Source organism: Alexandromys fortis, unplaced genomic scaffold (assembly GCF_014885135.2).
Source record: "Alexandromys fortis isolate MF-2015 unplaced genomic scaffold, M_Fortis_MF-2015_v1.1 scaffold_57, whole genome shotgun sequence".
In the NCBI taxonomy this organism is placed as follows: Eukaryota; Metazoa; Chordata; class Mammalia; order Rodentia; family Cricetidae; genus Alexandromys; species Alexandromys fortis.
In genome coordinates, this window is record NW_026067941.1 from 7,143,596 (window position 1) to 7,161,845 (window position 18,250).

At 37.7% G+C, this 18,250-nt stretch overlaps 1 protein-coding gene across 13 annotated transcripts in view; it reads left to right on the forward strand.

Moving 5' to 3' along the window:
• Luc7l2 (LUC7 like 2, pre-mRNA splicing factor) overlaps window positions 1-18,250 on the forward strand; it is a 54,837-nt gene that overhangs the window by 16,924 nt on the left and 19,663 nt on the right. For all 13 annotated transcript variants that reach the window (XM_050147935.1, XM_050147936.1, XM_050147939.1 and 10 more), the window contains 4 exons: window positions 1,347-1,441; window positions 11,176-11,274; window positions 15,313-15,423; window positions 17,705-17,848. In XM_050147935.1, coding sequence (XP_050003892.1) covers window positions 1,347-1,441; window positions 11,176-11,274; window positions 15,313-15,423; window positions 17,705-17,848 — 449 coding nt within the window. The remainder of the gene's footprint in view (window positions 1-1,346; window positions 1,442-11,175; window positions 11,275-15,312; window positions 15,424-17,704; window positions 17,849-18,250) is intronic.

Sequence of the window (18,250 nt, forward strand, 5' to 3'; positions counted from 1 at the left end):
CTAGTTGCAAATCAGAATGTTCTTTACATCTTCTTAACCAAGCTAAAACAATCTGAACAAAATCTTACCCCATAGTGTTTAGTTGACTTTAAGTTAAGCTCTTCAATATAAGACCACTTAAAGGGGGTAAAGTTTGAACATTTTTTTTTTGTTTGGTATTCACATATGAAAATACAGAACTTAATTTAAGAATTGCTTCCTAGTTGAAATGTTTGGAGTACTTTAGGTATCATGTGAACTACAGAGGTATTTACAATCTCTCTTGGTTTGTTTAAACAGTTTTCGCTTCAGTAATTCACCAGTAGGTTTTCATTTATCAGTGATACCAATTTAAGGCTAAACCACATTCTTTAGGGCTTATCATTCTGCATAAAGGAAACGACCCTGTGAGTTTTTCTTTTATTTCTTCAGAGATTCTAAGCAAAAAAAAAAAAAAGTTGTAACTAACATTTGTATTTTGTACTCTAGCTAGTTACCTTTCCTTTTCTTAGACTCTTTAAGCTTTTGAGTAAATAGCTATATTTGATAAGCAGGTTGGTTGCTTCTGTTTAGGAGTTGTGTTCTTTTATGTGAGCACAGAATATATTTATTTTGCCTGGTTTGGCAATGTAGCACAGACCACATAAAACATGGAATATGGAATCTTTGGAGGTATTAAAGTTAACATTTCATTTAGGCAATATGCCCTTGTTTGACTGGTGTGTAAGTCCTTCTTCCAGGTTTGTACACTCTTTAAACACCTTATTCTACCCTCTAACTCCTCCCAGCAGCAAAAGGGAGACACTTCAACTGGAACAAAATAGTGGAAGAAATGGCGTCTGGGGTTCAGTGGGGATTCGCAGTGTGTATGCAATGTTTGCAAGATTATTTTTTTTATGTTTTTCAATTAATGTAAATTATTACAAAATAAATTAGTGTTTACTGTCAAGAGACCATTGTATACCAGTAGAAACTCTTGGTGGGTCTGCTGCAAGTTGCTTAACCTGTTGGGGCCTCATTTTTTTTCATCTGCAATATGAAGGAGTTGGACTTGATAACCTATAAATAAATAAAGTCCATTCCTGCTCTAAAATCCTATGCTTTTCTGAAGTACTTTTATTTAACAGAATGCTTTGCTTTCCCACTTTGACTATTTGAATTACATTTGCAGTACATATACTGCAATTGCATGTTGTCTAAAATAGTTTTTCTATAGGATGGCATATAAAAAACTAATCCCTCCTGGGTTGATTTATAAGTGTCTGTAAGTAGATAGTCAGACACCAAAAGCTAGTAATAACTAGGACTTTCAGAATATAAACACTGTTTGTCTAACCTTGAGTATTATTAACTTTTCTATATTACAGGAGATACTACTCGACAACGAATCAAATTCAGCGATGACAGAGTATGCAAGAGCCACCTTCTCAACTGTTGTCCCCATGATGTCCTTTCTGGAACTGTACGTGGTTAAGTTGTTTTATTACTTACTAGTGTGCTACAAAAATGAAGTTCTTGGTAAACAATTTTTTTACCAATTACTTACTTTTTTAAACAGTGTTAGAAAAGATTTGCATCCCTTTCATTGCTTGTTTATTCCCACTGATAATTTAAATTTTCAATAATGGGTTTCCTTACAGAAGTAGTTTGTCTTTTCCATTTTTCCCCCACCGTTCTTCTACTGGTTTTGTTATTCTTGTTTTCTCTTTTCTTCTGGTCTTAGAGATGAATATGGAACCTTGCACATGCTAAGCATATACTGAGCCACTGAGGCACATCCCAGGTTCTCTGCTATTTTGTTGTGGTGATGGTGGTGGTTGGTTGTTTTTTGTTTGTATTTTGGTTTTTCGAAACAGGGTTTCTCCATATAGTCCTGGCTGTCTCCAAACTCTTTCTATATACCAGACTGGCCTCAAACTCAGAAATCCACCTCTCTCTGCCTCCTGAGTGCTGGTATTAAAGTACCACTACTGCTAGACTGATTTTTTTTTTTTTTTTGAGGCCCTTCTGTTGTTTCAAACTGGTAACCTTGAACTTGAACTTTTGACCTTCACACCCAAGTTTTTGGATCATAGATGTGTAACAGAAAACTACACCAATAGTTTTTTTGTTTGTTTGTATTTTTTTCTTCCCCTTTTATTTATTTACTTATTTTTATCTAAAACGGGTATATTGGATTGGTTCCCCTATGGAGTTGGGATTTAGGATACTTTTAGTGCCACTTCCTCCTGAATTAGCATCCTTCTATAAGCCTTGCTTTTCTTTCTGCCTCTAGGCTGACATAGAGGACACTGTGATAGCCAACACACAAGGCTATTTATTGTTTGTGCATGGCTGAAGACCTGTGTGATCTTACGGCATTCTGGGTATTTCACACCCGTTAAGTGGGAATTGGGATTCTGAACCAGGTGCTTTTTCTTATTTCCTCTTCTCTTCTGAAGAGAGGTGAAGAAATCTTACAAGAGGCATATTCACATAGGGAGGTGGTAACTGTCTCTTGGAAAGCATGCCCCCTCTTCTTTAAATGGTACAGAGGATCTTTAACTTCTGAATTTGATTGAAATTACAATGAGTAATTTCCCTTCACAGATATATTTGTTGATGGGGAACTGTAAGGGGTTAAATCTTGACTTCATTTTATTTCTCATTTACCAGAAATATCTAGAATAAAGAAAGGATTTCCAGATTACTCTTTCATAAGCAGTGAGTAAGTACTCTTAGGCACGGATACCCAAATGAATGTGTTTTTTTTTTTTTAAGTGAGATTAAGGATATCCCCCAAACATAAAAATATCAAGACATGTGCAATAGGAAGCATCTTTGTCATTTCTTAGTGGGAAATGCCGTTGAAACTATTATGTGCCTAAGTCTGGTATGGTGATCTAAATGTGGAATTCAGCATATTGCCAGCCTAAAGACTGAATCTGAAGTTTGACGCCAACAAAGCTACTGAGTGAGACGTTGTCTCAAATACAAGAGTCTGAAAAAAGTTTTTATAATAGACATAGTAAGAAATTTAGTTTGTGGGCAAGTTCAATACTTGAATTAGGACTGTGACAAATATTAACAGGTAATAAAATGATTCTGTACAGAAACATCTGTAAGTACTTCCACTTTAAATTTTATTTTGTTTATAATCCTAACTTCAGGGATCTAAGACATGCACTACTGCATAGCTTTTTAAATATTTTCTGTTTTATTAATCCATTTGTAATCTATGACAGATCTCTCACTTGTAGAACACTGTTATTGTCCACATTTAAATCATTTATATTATGTGTAGGAGTGCTTTGCCTGCATTATATTTGTTCACTATGTGTGTGCCTGGTCCATGGGAGGCCAGAAGAAGGTATTGTATACTCTGGGACTGGAGTTCTAGGTAGCTCGGTGAACGACCTTTTATGTTTGGGTACTTAAACCCTGGTCCTCTGGAAGAGCAACCAGTGCTCTTAATTGCTAAGCCATCTCTTCAGCCCCACAGTTAGTGTTGTAGGAAATTCGATGATTAATTTGTTTCTATTTTATTAGGAGTGCATGTGTATGTTTTGGGTTGTGTTTGCACACGTGTTCACTCAAATATGGAAGACAAAAGAGAACATTGGGTGTACTTCTCAGAAACACCCCTCACCTGCTTTGTGATAGGATCCTGACCTGGAGTTTACTAATAAGGCTAAATTTGCTGGCCAGTGAGTTCCAGGAATCCCTGTGCTTTGATGTCCTCAGCACTGAGATTACCCTGTCTGCCATTTTATTTGGGTGTTAGGCGTGCTGTCTAGTTTTATGTGAGTTTCACACAGCTGACGTCATTGGGAGAGAAGAAAGCCACAATTGAGGAAAAGAGTCAAGTGAATTCTGTCCCTCCAAGTTGTTTTTGGTCATGATGTTTCATCACAGCGATAGCAACCCTAAGATACTGGGCTCATCCTCAGATCTTTGTGCTTGTAAAAGAAGCACTTTACCAAATTTATCTCCCTAACTACAAAAAGACTATTTAGTGGATAAATTATCACTTCTGATAAGCGTAGAAAATAAAAGCAACAAAATTATTTCTTTCCTTTTTTTTTTTTATAAAAAAAAAATAGGACAGGATATTATGTAACATTGCCTGTCTTTGAATTGGTTCTGTAGTCATGGGTGACCTTGAACCTCAGATCATCCTGCCTTCACCCACCAAGTGCCCGGGTTACAGATTGTATCCTAACACATCTCTCTTTAAATTTCTATGTATATTGGGGACACACACACACATATATATTTAAATTGTTTTTTCAGGACAGTGTAGTTTTTAGAGTTTTTCCTGGAACTTGCTCTGTAGACCAGGCTGGCCTCAAACTCAGAGATCTGCCTCCTGATCTACCTCCTGAGTGCTGGGATTAAAGGGGTGCACCATCACCGCCTGGTCATTGCATGCATTTTATGTGTGAATGCTTTGTCTGCATGTATGTATGTTTGTGCACCACCTGAGAGTCTGGTTCCAGTATTGGATCCCCTAGAACTGGAGTTCCAGGTAGTTGTAGGCCACCATGTGGGTGCTGGAAACCAAACATTGCCTCTGCAAGAGTAAGTGCTCTTAACCACTGAACCATCTCTTCAGCCACAGACACACCCTTTTAAACATTCTTGAATGTTCAAAATCCATTGTGTATGCTTGCATGGTGTATGTGTTCATGTCACTGCATATGTATAGAGATCAGAGAACAGCTTGGAGGAGTCCGTTTTTTCTTCTACTATATGGATTACAGATAGTTAGGAGCTGACTTCCATATGGGTGCTAGGAATCTAACTTGGGTACTCTGGAAGAGCATCTAGTGCTCTTACTTAGCTGTCTCTCCAAGCCCTTTCAGTATTTCTCCCCTCCAAGACAGGGTTTCTCTGTATAGTTTTGGCTGTCCTCAGGCTAGGCTTGAACTCAGATCCATCTGTCTCTACCTTTCAATTGCTGAGACTAAAGGCCAGCACTTCCTTGCCTCATTGTGTCTTTTTGAGACAGGGCTTTGCTTATTTGTTTGTTTGCTTGTTTATGGGGAGTTGGTTTTTTGAGACACCGGCGAGACAGGGCTTTTCTATGTAGCCCTGGCTGTCTTTGAACTCATAGAGATCCATCTGTCTCTGCCTTCGGAATGCTGAGAAAGGAGTGTGCCAACACTGGCTAGCCAATTTTTTTTTTTAAGATTTATTTATTTATTATGTGTACAACATTCTGCCTCCATGTATGCCTGCACGCCAGAAGAGGGTGCCAGATATCATTAAAGATGGTTGTGAGCCCACCATGTGGTTGCTGGGAATTGAACTCAGGACCTCTGGAAGAGCAGCCAGTGCTCTTAACCACCAAGCCATATCTCCAACCCCCTGTGTTTTTTTTTTTATTTATTTTTAATTTTATTTTTTAATTTTTGATTTTTCAAGACAGGGTTTCTCTGTAGCTTTGGAGCCTGTCCTGGAACTAGCTGTTGTAGACCAGGCTGGCCTCGAACTCACAGAGATCCGCCTGCCTCTGCCTCCTGAGTGCTGGGATTAAAGGCGTGCACCACCACCACCGGTTTTTTTTTTTTTTTTCTTGTAGCTTTGGTGCCTGTCCTGGAACTAGATCTTGTAGACCACTGCCACCACCACTCTGGCTCATTAATTTTAAGATTTAATTATTATGTATACAGTGTTCTGCCTGCATGTATACCTCCATGGCTGAAGAGGGCACCAGAACTCATTATAGATGGTTGTGAGCCATCATGTGGTTGCTGGAAATTGAATTCAGGACCTCGGGGAAGAGCAACCAGTACTTTTAGCCTCTAAGCCATCTCTCTAGCCCCCAATAATTTTTTTCTTTTCTCTCTCTCTCTCTCTCTCTCTCTCTCTCTCTCTCTCTCTCTCTCTCTCTCTCTCTCTCTCTTTTTTAAATTCTATAGATTTTTGGGAGACAAGATCTTGTATATGCACCCTGAGCTGGTCTCAGTCTCCCTTTGTATTGAAGGATGGCTTGTACTTCTGATCCTTGATCCTTTTTTGGTCTATCTTCCTAACAGGCACCTGGCTTTAGGTGGTGCTGTAGATAACTGAGTGGTGTTGACAACTGGTTATTGTCTTAGTTTCTATCCTTACTATGAAGACACACTATGTACCTAGGCAACTCTTATAAAGGAATGGGACTTGCTTACAGTTTCAGAGGATTAGTCCATTATCTTCATGGCAAGGAGACAGGCAGACAGCATGGTGCTGGATTGGTCACTGAGAGTTTCATTTACATTCTACTCCACGGGCAGAGACAGCCAGGGGACCTGGTGGCATGCTTTTGAAACCTAAAGCCTACTCCTACTGACATACCTCCTTCAACAAGGCCATACCCACTAATACGTCCTAGAGAGTTTACCAGCTGGGAACTAAGCATGAATATATATGAGGCTGAGAGAGTCAGTGCCATTCCAAACCACCATAGGTATCCACATCAACTTTAGCATTAGTGTAGTTAGTAACTCATGGCTTGGGTTGGGGCTTGAGGGAAGGGATGAACTGTAACAGGTCAAAATTCCTAGCTGATCAGTAAGTGCTTATTACAGAAGGACCAAGAATTGTCCTCTCATTTTCCGCTGAACACTATAGACCATTTTAAGAGATTAGTGGTGGTGGTGCATGCCTTTAATCCTAGTCCTCAGGTGGCAGAGGTAGAAGGATTTCTGTGAGTTTGAGGCCAGTCTGGTTTACAAGATCTAATTCCAAGACATCTAGGGCTATACAGAGTAACCGTGTCTTGAAAAACCGAGGGGGGCGGGAGGTAGAGAGAGATTTGGTTGAGTTTTATAAGCAGTATTCTTTTTTTTTTTTTTTCTACAACTGTAGCACATTCCTCTACAAGAGAGGATGCAGAAAATATTTTTAATATTAGTGGTTGAGTAGAAGGTTTTTGGATCTGTATCAATATCATAAAAGATTGTACCTGCTGGAAACACTGAAATTTGAAAAACTCAGGAGGCTTAAGTAGTAAAGAATGCCAACATTTTGATGTAATGAAAAAAGACCCTGTTTTTATTCAGCTTTTTTTTAAATATTTATTTATTCATTATGGATACAATATTCTGTCTGTGTGTATGTCTGCAGGCCAGAAGAGGGCACCAAACTCCATTACAGATGGTTGTGAGCCACCATGTGGTTGCCGGGAATTGAACTCAGGACCTTTGGAAGAGCAGGCAATGCTCTTAACCACTGAGCCATCTCTCCAGCCCCCTCGGCTTTGTTTTTTGACACATTTTTTTCCCCTGTATCATGTTTTGTGATCTTCCTGCCTCAGCCTTCTTAAGCAACTACTACCAGCATGTGCCATAACAGCCAGTGACTGTTCTGGCATTAATTTTCATGGGTTTTGTTTTTGTTTTTTCTTCGTTTTTAAAGCATAGATTTTGTTCCTTTTTTTTTTTTTTTTTGAGACAAGATTTATCTGTGTAACAGCCTTAGCTGTCCTGGAACTAGCTCTGTAGACCAGACTGGCCTCAAACTCACAAAGATCCACCTGCCTCTACCTCCTGAGTGCTGAAATTAAAGGCTTGCGCTACCACCTCCTGGCAAAACATAGATTTCTCTCCAACTAATCATGCATTCTTCTCTTTAGAGTAAATTTTGCATTTTACTAATTTTTAGAATTGTTCATGCTATAGTAAGTGGTAACAAACCATTTTAACATTTCCCACAGTCCTCTTCTAGAAGTCATTTGATTCTAGTTTTATCATTCTTTGTTCTCCAAATAAGATAAAATTATTCTTTCAAAACATATGCTAAAATTTTTGCTTCTTTTTTTTTAAGATTTATTATGTATGTAGTGTTCTATTATGTATATAGTCTGTGTATAGATGCAGGCCAGGGCACCAGCTCTTATAACAGAGGTTGTGAGCCACCATTTGGTTGCTGGGAATTGAACTTAGGACCTCTGAAAGAACAGTAAGTGCTCTTAAGCTCTGAGCCATCTCTCCAGCCTCTCTTGCTAATTTTTTTGCCTGTGTAAATCATCTGTACTTTTCCTGCAAACATACCTCATACATACTGATACTTGATAGAGATAACTTTTTATGAGTTGCTTTGAAAAATGGTGGCACTATAAAGTTATGAGCCAAAAAATGAATTCTTTATGCATTAATACTTAATATTGCATAATAAGATCCTGAGCACCTGTTAAGTGGTAGCACATTACAGGTCTCAGGTTTATTAACAGTGATCAAAACTGATGAATTTATCATCTCAGTTTGGTCAGTATACACTACATTGATAGCTTCAGTGTTCTTTTTTAAACATCTTAGTACACATAAATCTGGAAGTACTTAAGAGAAATGAATTTTTCAGGATCAGGTAATTGGTAAAAAGATGAGTAGATTTTTGTTTTTTGCAATTATTTCAATGCTCAATACATTTTTATATCCATGGTTTTCTCCATTTACAAGTGTGTGTTTGAGAAATAGCATTTTATTGTTTAAATTGTTTTGACATTTAATTAATTTATTTCTTGAGACAGGGTCTCTTTTAATCTAGTCTTGAGTGTCCTGGAATTCACTATGTAGACCAGGTCAGTTTTGAACTCACAGGGATTCTTCTATTTCTGCCTGCCCAGTGCTTGGATTAAAGATGTATATTACCATGCCCAGCGTGTGTGTGTGTGTGTGTGTGTGTGTGTGTGTGTGTGTGTGTGTACATACGTACGTGCCTGCCTGCCTTCCTCCCTCTCTCTCTTCCTACCTCCCTACCTAATTAAATGTTGTGATACACACACATACAGTGGTTGTTTTTCGAGACAGGGTTTCTCTGTATAGCCCTGGTGTGTTGGAGCTCACTCTGTAGACTAGGCTCAAGTTTGCAGAGATCGCCTATTTTTGCTTCCTGAGTGCTAGGATTAAAGGCATGTTGCCACCAACATGTGATGTAATTTTGTATTTCTATCCACTGATTATTAGTATATTAATATCAATAATTTGTTTCATTTGTTTTTAGTTTGGATATACAATATGACAGTAAAATACATGTTTGTGTATGCTAGTAGTTATAATTGGATCTGTGTAGGTGTAGTTACATGTTATGTCAAACTCAGGTAGTGAGGTGCTTAAAATTTTGTTTTGTTTTTTGAGATAGGGTTTTTCTGCATAGTGCCTGTCCGGGAACTTGCTCTGTAAACCAGACTCGGATTTGCCTGTCTCTGCCTCTTCTTCCTTTTAAGGCATTGGCCACCACAGACCGCAGAGAGGCTCTTAAAAATATTTCTGTTTTCTAAACCAGAAAATGGCATTGTAAAGCTTATATCCATGTACTTCTGTGCATGTTTTATTCTTTAAGTTCTTGGAATTGCTTATTCAAACCAGGTTTGTGTAATAGTCATGATTTGGACAACATGGGGAGTATAAAACATAGTCTGTAGAGATGAACAGACATAGACCATTTTTCTTAGGAATCTTAGAGCCCTTTTGAAATGATAACATTGATTTTTCAGAAATTAAAAAGTTAAAAGCACTTAACAGAATCTACTTTATTAAACAGAAAAACGGTAGAATGTGTGGAATTTTAAAGAAGAGTTATGGGGCTGGAGAAATGGCTCAGTGGTTAAGAGCACTGACTGCTCTTCCAGAGGTCCTGAGTTCAATTCCCAGCAACCACATGGTGGCTCACAGCCATCTGTAATGAGACCCGGCGCCCCCTTCTGGCCTGCAGGCACACATGGAAGGAATGCTGTACATATAATAAATAAATAAATCTTAAAAAAAAATAAAGAAGAGTTATTAGGATCAGAGATTTGGGGAAGCTTCTTGAAGAAACAAGTTTATAATGAGGAAAATAAAATGTAGAGCTGAGGTTTTGCAACTTATAACTTGAATGTCTGTTAATTACAATACCTGGAATAAACTTGTGGAAAATTATAAGAAGCAAATTATTCATTAATTTTTAAGGAAACTCCTTTAGTCATTTGAAATCAGTGAACAAAACATTTTATTTTGTTTTATTAACTTATTTACAAAGAGAAGTACCACCACCAGCAGCCAATGTTGGATCATTTGGTATTGGCAGCAGTAGTACTTCATTAAGTGTAATGTGAGGATGGATCTTGAGAGTAGCAGAGGCGCTGGAGAATTGTTTCCTATTCCTTGTGTTTCTATTGTGTTTTTTTTTTCCCTCTAGTGACTTTGTACTGGTTAGGAGACTAGGGTCATGGAAATTGTTAGCCACGGTATGATTTCCCTTGGATTGACGTTTACAATGGCAGGTAGTTGTTGGGAGTTTCTTTTTGGGCTTGTTTGTTTTTTTTAATGCCATGCCTGGTACCATGTCAAAGCAGATATTTAGTCATGGTGGTATGGAAAGAGAAAACAGATGACTGGTTTCTAGAATTCAAAGACTCTATTTTGTAATTCCAGCAATGTGCCACTATGTGAAATTGTAATATTACTACAATTCTGTTCCTTCATCCTGTCTCTTCCCTTCCTCCCTTCACCCTATTTTTAAGTTTCATTTTTATTTAATGGGTATTTTGTCTGCATGCCCAAAAAGCCACTGTACCATCTCTCCAGCCCCAGACTCAATAGATGATACTTGGTGCCATACCCAGCATTGCTTCCCTCTCTTTGGATCCAGTATAAATGCATTCTCATGAGAAACATTTTTTGGGGGGTCACGAGATAACTCAGTGACAATATGTGAGTCAGTTGATCCAGGATTGGTGGAAGGAGAGAATCCCATGTGTGATTCTCTACCCTCCACATACTTACCATGGCAAGTGGTCTTTTTCTGGCTTCCTCATTGCAAAAAGCCTCTCATGTAGTATATTGGTATTATTAAGACTCGTAGTTGTTTTTCATAGTCTTTCTTTTGGTTCATTTTTCTGAGAGATGGTCTCATGTATGAGGCCAGGCTAATCTTGTACTTGCTGTGTCGCTACGTCTGGCTTTGAACTTCCAATGCTCCTGCCTCTATCTACAGAGTACTGATAATACAGGTCTGTACTACTGCATCCAGTTCATGGAGAGCTAAAGGATTAAACCTGGAACTTTGTGTGTAACAGATAAGCACTCAGCAACCAAGTTAACTCCCTAGCCCCAATTGTCTGATTTATATTTTGAAGGTCCATTAAATGAACATATGAACTATAGGACGTAACGTATACTCTGAAGAGAACTGTGATACTGATGAAATTTTATAATACATGTTTTCAGTGAAATGTCTTCTTTTTTTTCCTAGAGAATGGATCTTGGAGAATGCCTGAAAGTCCATGACCTGGCTCTAAGAGCAGATTATGAAATTGCATCCAAAGAACAGGACTTTTTCTTTGAACTTGATGTATGTGATTTTGCTTTCATGTTACATTGTCCCTTGCCGTAAAAATATTTTGAACATGAATTAATGTATCTTAGAAGGAAAGACTTAGGAAGATATCTTTGTAATTAGATGACAGTTAATAGATGAATAAGGTACTGCCTCCCTCCACCCCCTATGTGCTCAAACTAGCCTCAAATTTACAGTGATCTAATTGCCTCTCCCTCCCAAGTGCTAGAATTAGACATGTGCTACCATGCCTAGGTTAAAAAGATCCTGTTTTTTTTTTAAATCAGTTTATTTTTCCCAACAAAAGTAAAAATGTTTAAAATAGTCGTTTCATCAAATCTAAGCTACCCATTTTTGTTGTATTCAAAGTCTTTGTAATGAAGTCATCTACTGAATTTTTCCATTATTAGATACTTTTACTGTATTAATAGATCACTAACTAGATGTCTCCAGTTCTGGGATGAAATTCAGGGCCCTATGCACAGTAGGCAAGCACTGTATATTGCCAGGCTACACCTGCAGCTTTGGGACCATATTTTTAGTGTAAAATAATAAAAGAAATAGAAAATACTGCTTAGGTATCAGAGGTACCAATGTGATTTAATATAGTCATTATATAGAAGCATTTCATGTATAAAAATAGAAAAATTTGAGGCTAAAGAGATGGCAGAGAACCCAAGTACAACTTCCATCACTCAACATTTTGGCTCACAAAGGATAATTCCAGTTTTAGGAGATCTAATGCCCTCTTCCTCATGTTTGCAGATACAATGTGTACACATGGTTCACATAGATACATGCAGGCAGAGCACTCATATGAAATAAATAGTTTAAAAAATAAAAATAGAGAAACTAAATTATACAAGATGTTTTAAAGAACACAACACCTTTCAAACTTCTTGCATTTTTATGAAATACATGCACATAAGACAAAATAATACATTAGGTAATTTTATTTAGTTGAAAATAGCAGTAAATAGATCCTTGTCACTTTTTTGAATATCTAAGAACTTTTTCTTATGGACATGAGAATTATCTATAGAATATATTTAATACTGTCTGGGCATAATATACAAGAGATTGTTTGCTGTTGAACGTTGTGGTTAGATAATGAGGTTATTTTCAGTCTTTCTGCATTATTGGTGAAAATTATAGCTGAGCCAAAAGGTAATTTTATAGATAATGCTTGATTGCTCATTGTGACAGTATCAGCTATTTATTTTTGAGTAATACATTAGACTTTCCCTGGGTGGGCTACACAGTGTTGTTATACTGTCTAAATACTGCTTATAATACCAGTTGAAAGATCTTTTCTGTTTTGACCCAAAAATAGTTCTCGCCTATGGTTTCATCTCTGCTATATATTTTTAAGTTTTATATTTATTTTATGTGTATGAATGCTGTGCTTGCGTGAGTGTGCCAGGCACATACATGGTATCTGTGGAGGCCAGAAGAGACAGCATCAGGTCTTCTGGGATTGGAGTTCCAGATAGCTGTAAGACACATGTGAATGTTGGGAACTAAACCGAGGTCTACAAGAAAAGCAAGTGCTCTTGACTGCTGACCAGTCTCTCCCAGCCCCCATGAGTGATTCATTTTGTATACTTAAATCCTTTGTACATCTTGGATTTATTTTGCTGTAAGAAACAGGTAGCCGGGGCTGGAGAGATGGCTCAGAGGTCAAGAGCACCCTGCTCTTCCAGAGGTCCTGAGTTCAATTCCCAACAACCATTTGGTGGCTCACAGCCATCTGTAATGAGATCTGGTGCCCTCTTCTGACCAGCAAGCATACATACATACATATAGAACACTGTATATATAATAAATAAATCTTTTTTTTTAAAAAAAAGGAAGAAAAATATTAATTAAAAAAAACAGGTAGCCAAAATACCTCCTTCATAGAACCAACAGTATTTCTTGATAAGGTCATTGTTATTTTCACTACTTTAGGATACTATATTTGACGTCACGAAATGAAAGTAGATTTTTGCTATGATTTAAAAGGTGATAGTCACTCTGCCTGTGTTATTTTGTTGGAGTTCTTATTTGGCCAGTTAAGTTCAGTGCGTGCAGAATAAATTTCTATTGTTATTTGATGTATGTACTAATCTCTTCTTTTGCTATGATAAAATCACCAGGATCAAGGTAACTAATTTGGATGTGAAGTTCATCATCATAATGGCAGGGTGGGGTGGGGTAGAGGTGGTGTGGCGGGCTGGCATCAAGTGAGCTTATATCTTAAAAGACAAGCAGGAGGCAGAGAGAACTAACTGAGAATGGCCTTTGAAACCTCAACGCCTGACCCTAGTGGCATACTTCTTCCAACAAGGCCACACTTCTTAAACCTTTATGACCAAGATTACCGACTGGGGTCTGAGTCTTCAAGTGCTTGAGAATATGTAGGATATCTCTTCAAACCACCACAGTTGAACATTTAATTTTCTCCCTTTCATTTTTGGAGAAATGAGTTTTGTAGCACTAATTGTCCTGGAATTCTGTAGACCTGCCTGGACTTAAACTCGGAGGTCTGCATGCCTTTGTCTTCCAAGTGCTGTGATTAAAGGTGTGCGCCACTATGCCTTGCTTTAAAGTTTACTTTTATTACTATTTAGCTATAAATATTAAATATACCTCAAACTAAATACAACTTTGTTAGATTTTTTTTTCTGGTGTAGGCATTGTTAAATTTCTTAATGGTGTATTTCATCTTTACTGTAAAAATTTGAAAACCACAGAATACAGACAGTTATCTAAATATTGAGAAATAACTCTTGTTGACATTATAATGGTCTTACATGGTGTGTGTGGGATGTGTGCATGCCTGTCATCAAAGATTAGCTTTTCAGGAGTTGGTTCTTTCCTATCGTGTATCCTGGAGATAGAACTCAGGTCATTAGGCTTAGTAGCAATCGAGTCATATTTATGACTCAACCATTTCTCTTTGGTTGGTTGTATTTTTGAGATACGATCTTGGCTGTATTGCTCTGGTTGACTTGACACCTGCTATGTCACTCAAACTGGTCTTGAGCTTGTTATTCTGCTCCAGTCTTCCAAGTACTGAGATTACAGGGGTTCACTGCTATATTATTACTGGGTGTTTGTTTTTTGTTGTTGCTTTGTTTTTTTTTTCTTTCACTTTTTATTTTATATTATTTACTTATTTTTTTGAAAAATTACCGCCTCTTCCCCATTTCCCATTTCCCTCCCCCTCCTCCCACACATCTCCCCCTCCCCCCACTCCATTCCCCCCCCCTCCCCCCCCTGATGAGCAGTCCAGATTCCCTGCCCTGCGGGAAGTCCAAGGTCTGTTGCTTTGTTTTTTGAGACAGGGTTTCTCTGTAGCTCTGGCTGCCCTGCAACTCACTCTGTAGACCAGGCTGGTCGCAACTCAGAGATCTGCCTGCCTCTGCCTCCACCTCCCTGATGATGGGATTAAAGATGTATGCTTCCTCTATGATAACATTTTTAAGAATGGAATTATTTTTATTGTTCTGAGGTTTTATTTTTAAAAGGTTCTTTTCTCCAGACTTTATATTTAATTAATTTAAAAAAAATTTTTTTTTTATGTGCGTGGCTGTGTTGACTGCATGAATGTCTGTGTACCATCTCTGGGTACCATGTGTGTGTTCAGTGCTCCCAGAGGCCAGAAAAAGGAATCAGATCCTCTTAGAACTGGAGTTATAGACAGCTGTTAGCTGCCATATAAGTGCTGAGAATTGAACCATGGTCCTCTGGAAGAACAGTTAGTGCTCTTAACCACTGAGCCATCTCTCCAGCCACCTTAATTTATTTTTTATAATTACTAGAAATCCAGGGCCTCACACATTTAGGCATATGTTCTATTACTAACAATTCTTCAACTTTGTGTTTTTCTTGTTTTAGGGTTGGGCTGTAGAGAGGAGTATAGCAGATTCAACCCAATGCTTTCTACATAATAGGAAAGCACTTCTGTGCTTAGGTCTTCATTCCTTACCAAAAATACAGTGTTTAGTAAAAATATTTCTGGATAACATTGACTTTGTGGCAGTAATTGTTTTGTATTAAATTTTCTAGGCCATGGATCATCTGCAGTCCTTCATTGCAGATTGTGATCGAAGAACTGAAGTGTCTAAGAAAAGATTAGCAGAAACTCAAGAAGAGATAAGTGCTGAAGTGGCAGCAAAGGTAAGAATTTTAGTCATTTCATTAGTTCAAAGTATGCTTGTTTTTGTTTGTTTTATTTTGTTTTTGTTATTATTGTTTGAGATGCCTTTTTTGCCTAGGCTGTTCTGGTGCTCACTTTGTAGACCAGACTAGCTTCAAACTCATAGAGACCTACCTGCTTCTGCCTTTGCCTCCCAAATGCTGGGATTATAAAGTATAGTTTTAATTTTAAAATATATATTTAATTTTAATTTTATTCACTCCATTTTAAAAAAATTTTCCCTCTTGTATATTTGAGACAGGGTCTCACTGTGTAGTCTGTGGCTGACTAGGAACTTACTATATGGCCAGGCTGCTCTTTAACTCAGAAATCTACCTGCCTCTGCCTCTGAGTGCTAGGGTTAATAAAGGCGTATGCCACCATGCTAGGCTCATTCCAACTTTTTGATTTTTCAATAATTAGGTAGTAAACTTAAATAGGGAATTCTCTGGAATTGTTTTTACTTACTCAAATGCTAACTAATATAGCAATCATATAACAAAGTAACACTGATAATTATGTTTTATTCAGAATTGCCAGTCATACATGCATTCATTTGTATGTAACAAATATATGTATAGTTCCTTCCTTCCTTCTTTCATTTATTTAGTTTTTGAGAGAATTTTTCTGTAGTCCTAGCTTTCCTGTAACTAGCTCTGTATACCATGCTGACTTTGAACTCACAGAGAACTTCCTGTCTTTGCTTTTTTAGGTTTTGTGTATACAGTGTTCAGCCTACTTGTATACCTGCAGGCCAGAAGAGAGCATCTCATTTATTACATATGGTTGTGAGCCACAATGTGGTTGCTGGGAATTGAACTCAGGACTTTTGGAAGAGCAACCAGTGCTCTTAACTGCTGAGCCATCTCTCCAGCTTCATGAGTGAATCAGAACCCCTGAAACTGGAGTTAAATTGTGAACCACCTGATAGGGATGCAGGGTGCTGAACCTGGGTTCTCTAAGTGTTGAAACAGTTCTTAACCACTGAACTATCTATCCAGTTTCTTGATTCTTTTGTTATTAAAACACATAAGCTTGCTGGGCGATGGTGGCGCACGCCTTTAATCCCAGCACTCGGGAGGCAGAGGCAGGAGGATCTCTGTGAGTTCGAGACCAGCCTGGTCTACAGAGCTAGTTCCAGGACAGGCTCCAAAGCCACAGAGAAACCCTGTCTCGAAAAACAAAAAAAAAAAAAAAAAAAAACCATAATAAGCTTGTGTAGTTTAAGATACTGAAGTAGCAATGAAAATAATTTTATGGCTGGGGTCATCACGATATGAGAAACATATTGTGGCAACATTAGAAAGATTGAGAACTACTGATATAAGGGATCATGTATCTCATGCTTAAGCTGTCTACCAGTGATTAAGTTCTACTGACCTGTATTGGTTATAACCTCAAACACAGTGACTCAAACTGTGTAATAGATCAGTTAGAGTAAACTTGATTGCACAGTACTCTTGTCTTAGCAGTCATGTCCTGGCACATGTTTTATAGTCAGCTGGAGGCTGCTGAGATATTCTTTGAGAGCTAAACTAATCATTTTCTTTTAGTAGTTGCAGAGGCAGAAGCATCATACTCAGTTATGCCGTAATTTTCAAGCCTTTTCTTAGGATTTGCTTGTTCTCCATTGCTACAGTAAAAGCAAATGTACGAGTAAGTTTAGAATCAAAGTACAATTGTGAGTGCAGATGTAAGGAGGATTGAAGATCTTTGGTTAAATTATCAGTGTTAATTTAAAGAAAACATCACTTTGATAAAGAATAGTCATAAAAAAACTAAAAAAAAAAAAGAATAGTCATAAAAGAGTTGGGACCCTTGAGGAAAGGAATGTCTTGGATTTTGGACACTTTAAGAAGTAAATATTATTGGAATACTACTTTGTTAAGATCGAATGTTTCTATTAAGTTAAACTTTTATTTATAAGTGTGGTGTTGTACTTGCGCTATATAACGAGTCTGAAATACATTGTTTCGCTCCTTTCGATTTTTTTTTAATGTTATGGTTCTTTTGTGTATGTGTGTGTGTTTTGCTTGTGAGTATGTGTCTGTGTTTCATACATGGGCCTAGTGCCTGTGGAGGTCAAAATAAGGCATTGGGTTTCCTGGAACTGAAGTTATAAATGGTTGCTAGCTGCAATGTGGGTACTGGGAATTAAACTCAGGTTCTCTAGAAGAGCAGCCAGTGATCTTAACTGCCGAGTTGTCTTTTCAACCCTTCATTCTGTTTTTCATTCGTGATATTCTCTTTGTTTTTTTCCAGGCTGAACGTGTTCATGAGTTAAATGAAGAAATAGGTAAATTGTTGGCCAAAGTGGAACAACTAGGAGCTGAAGGAAATGTGGAAGAATCTCAGAAAGTCATGGATGAAGTGGAGAAAGCACGAGCAAAGAAAAGAGAAGCAGAGGTAAAATTTGTGTGTTTGGTTTTGGGGGGGGGGGGGTTGGTTCTGTTTTGAGACAAAGTGTTACTGTGAGACCCAGCCATCTTAGAAAGAGTTAAGTTCTTAATAGTGGTAAAATGTTAGTGTCTGTACTTCTTATAGAACATATATTTAACTGGAAATTATTCAAAATTTTATTAAAGGAAATTAAAGCAATTCAGAAATGTTTAATTGCTATTATAATGTTGGGTTCTGTTTTAAAGTAGCTTTTGGAAAATTGGAGCCATTGCTATATTGAAACTCAGATGTAATCAAACCAATTACCCACATAAAACAAATACACCTGTAGACAATGTGCTACCTACCCTTTTCCTCAGTAGTTTTACTTACCTAACAGTATCATCTGCTTTTACCTTGGGAGCCTTC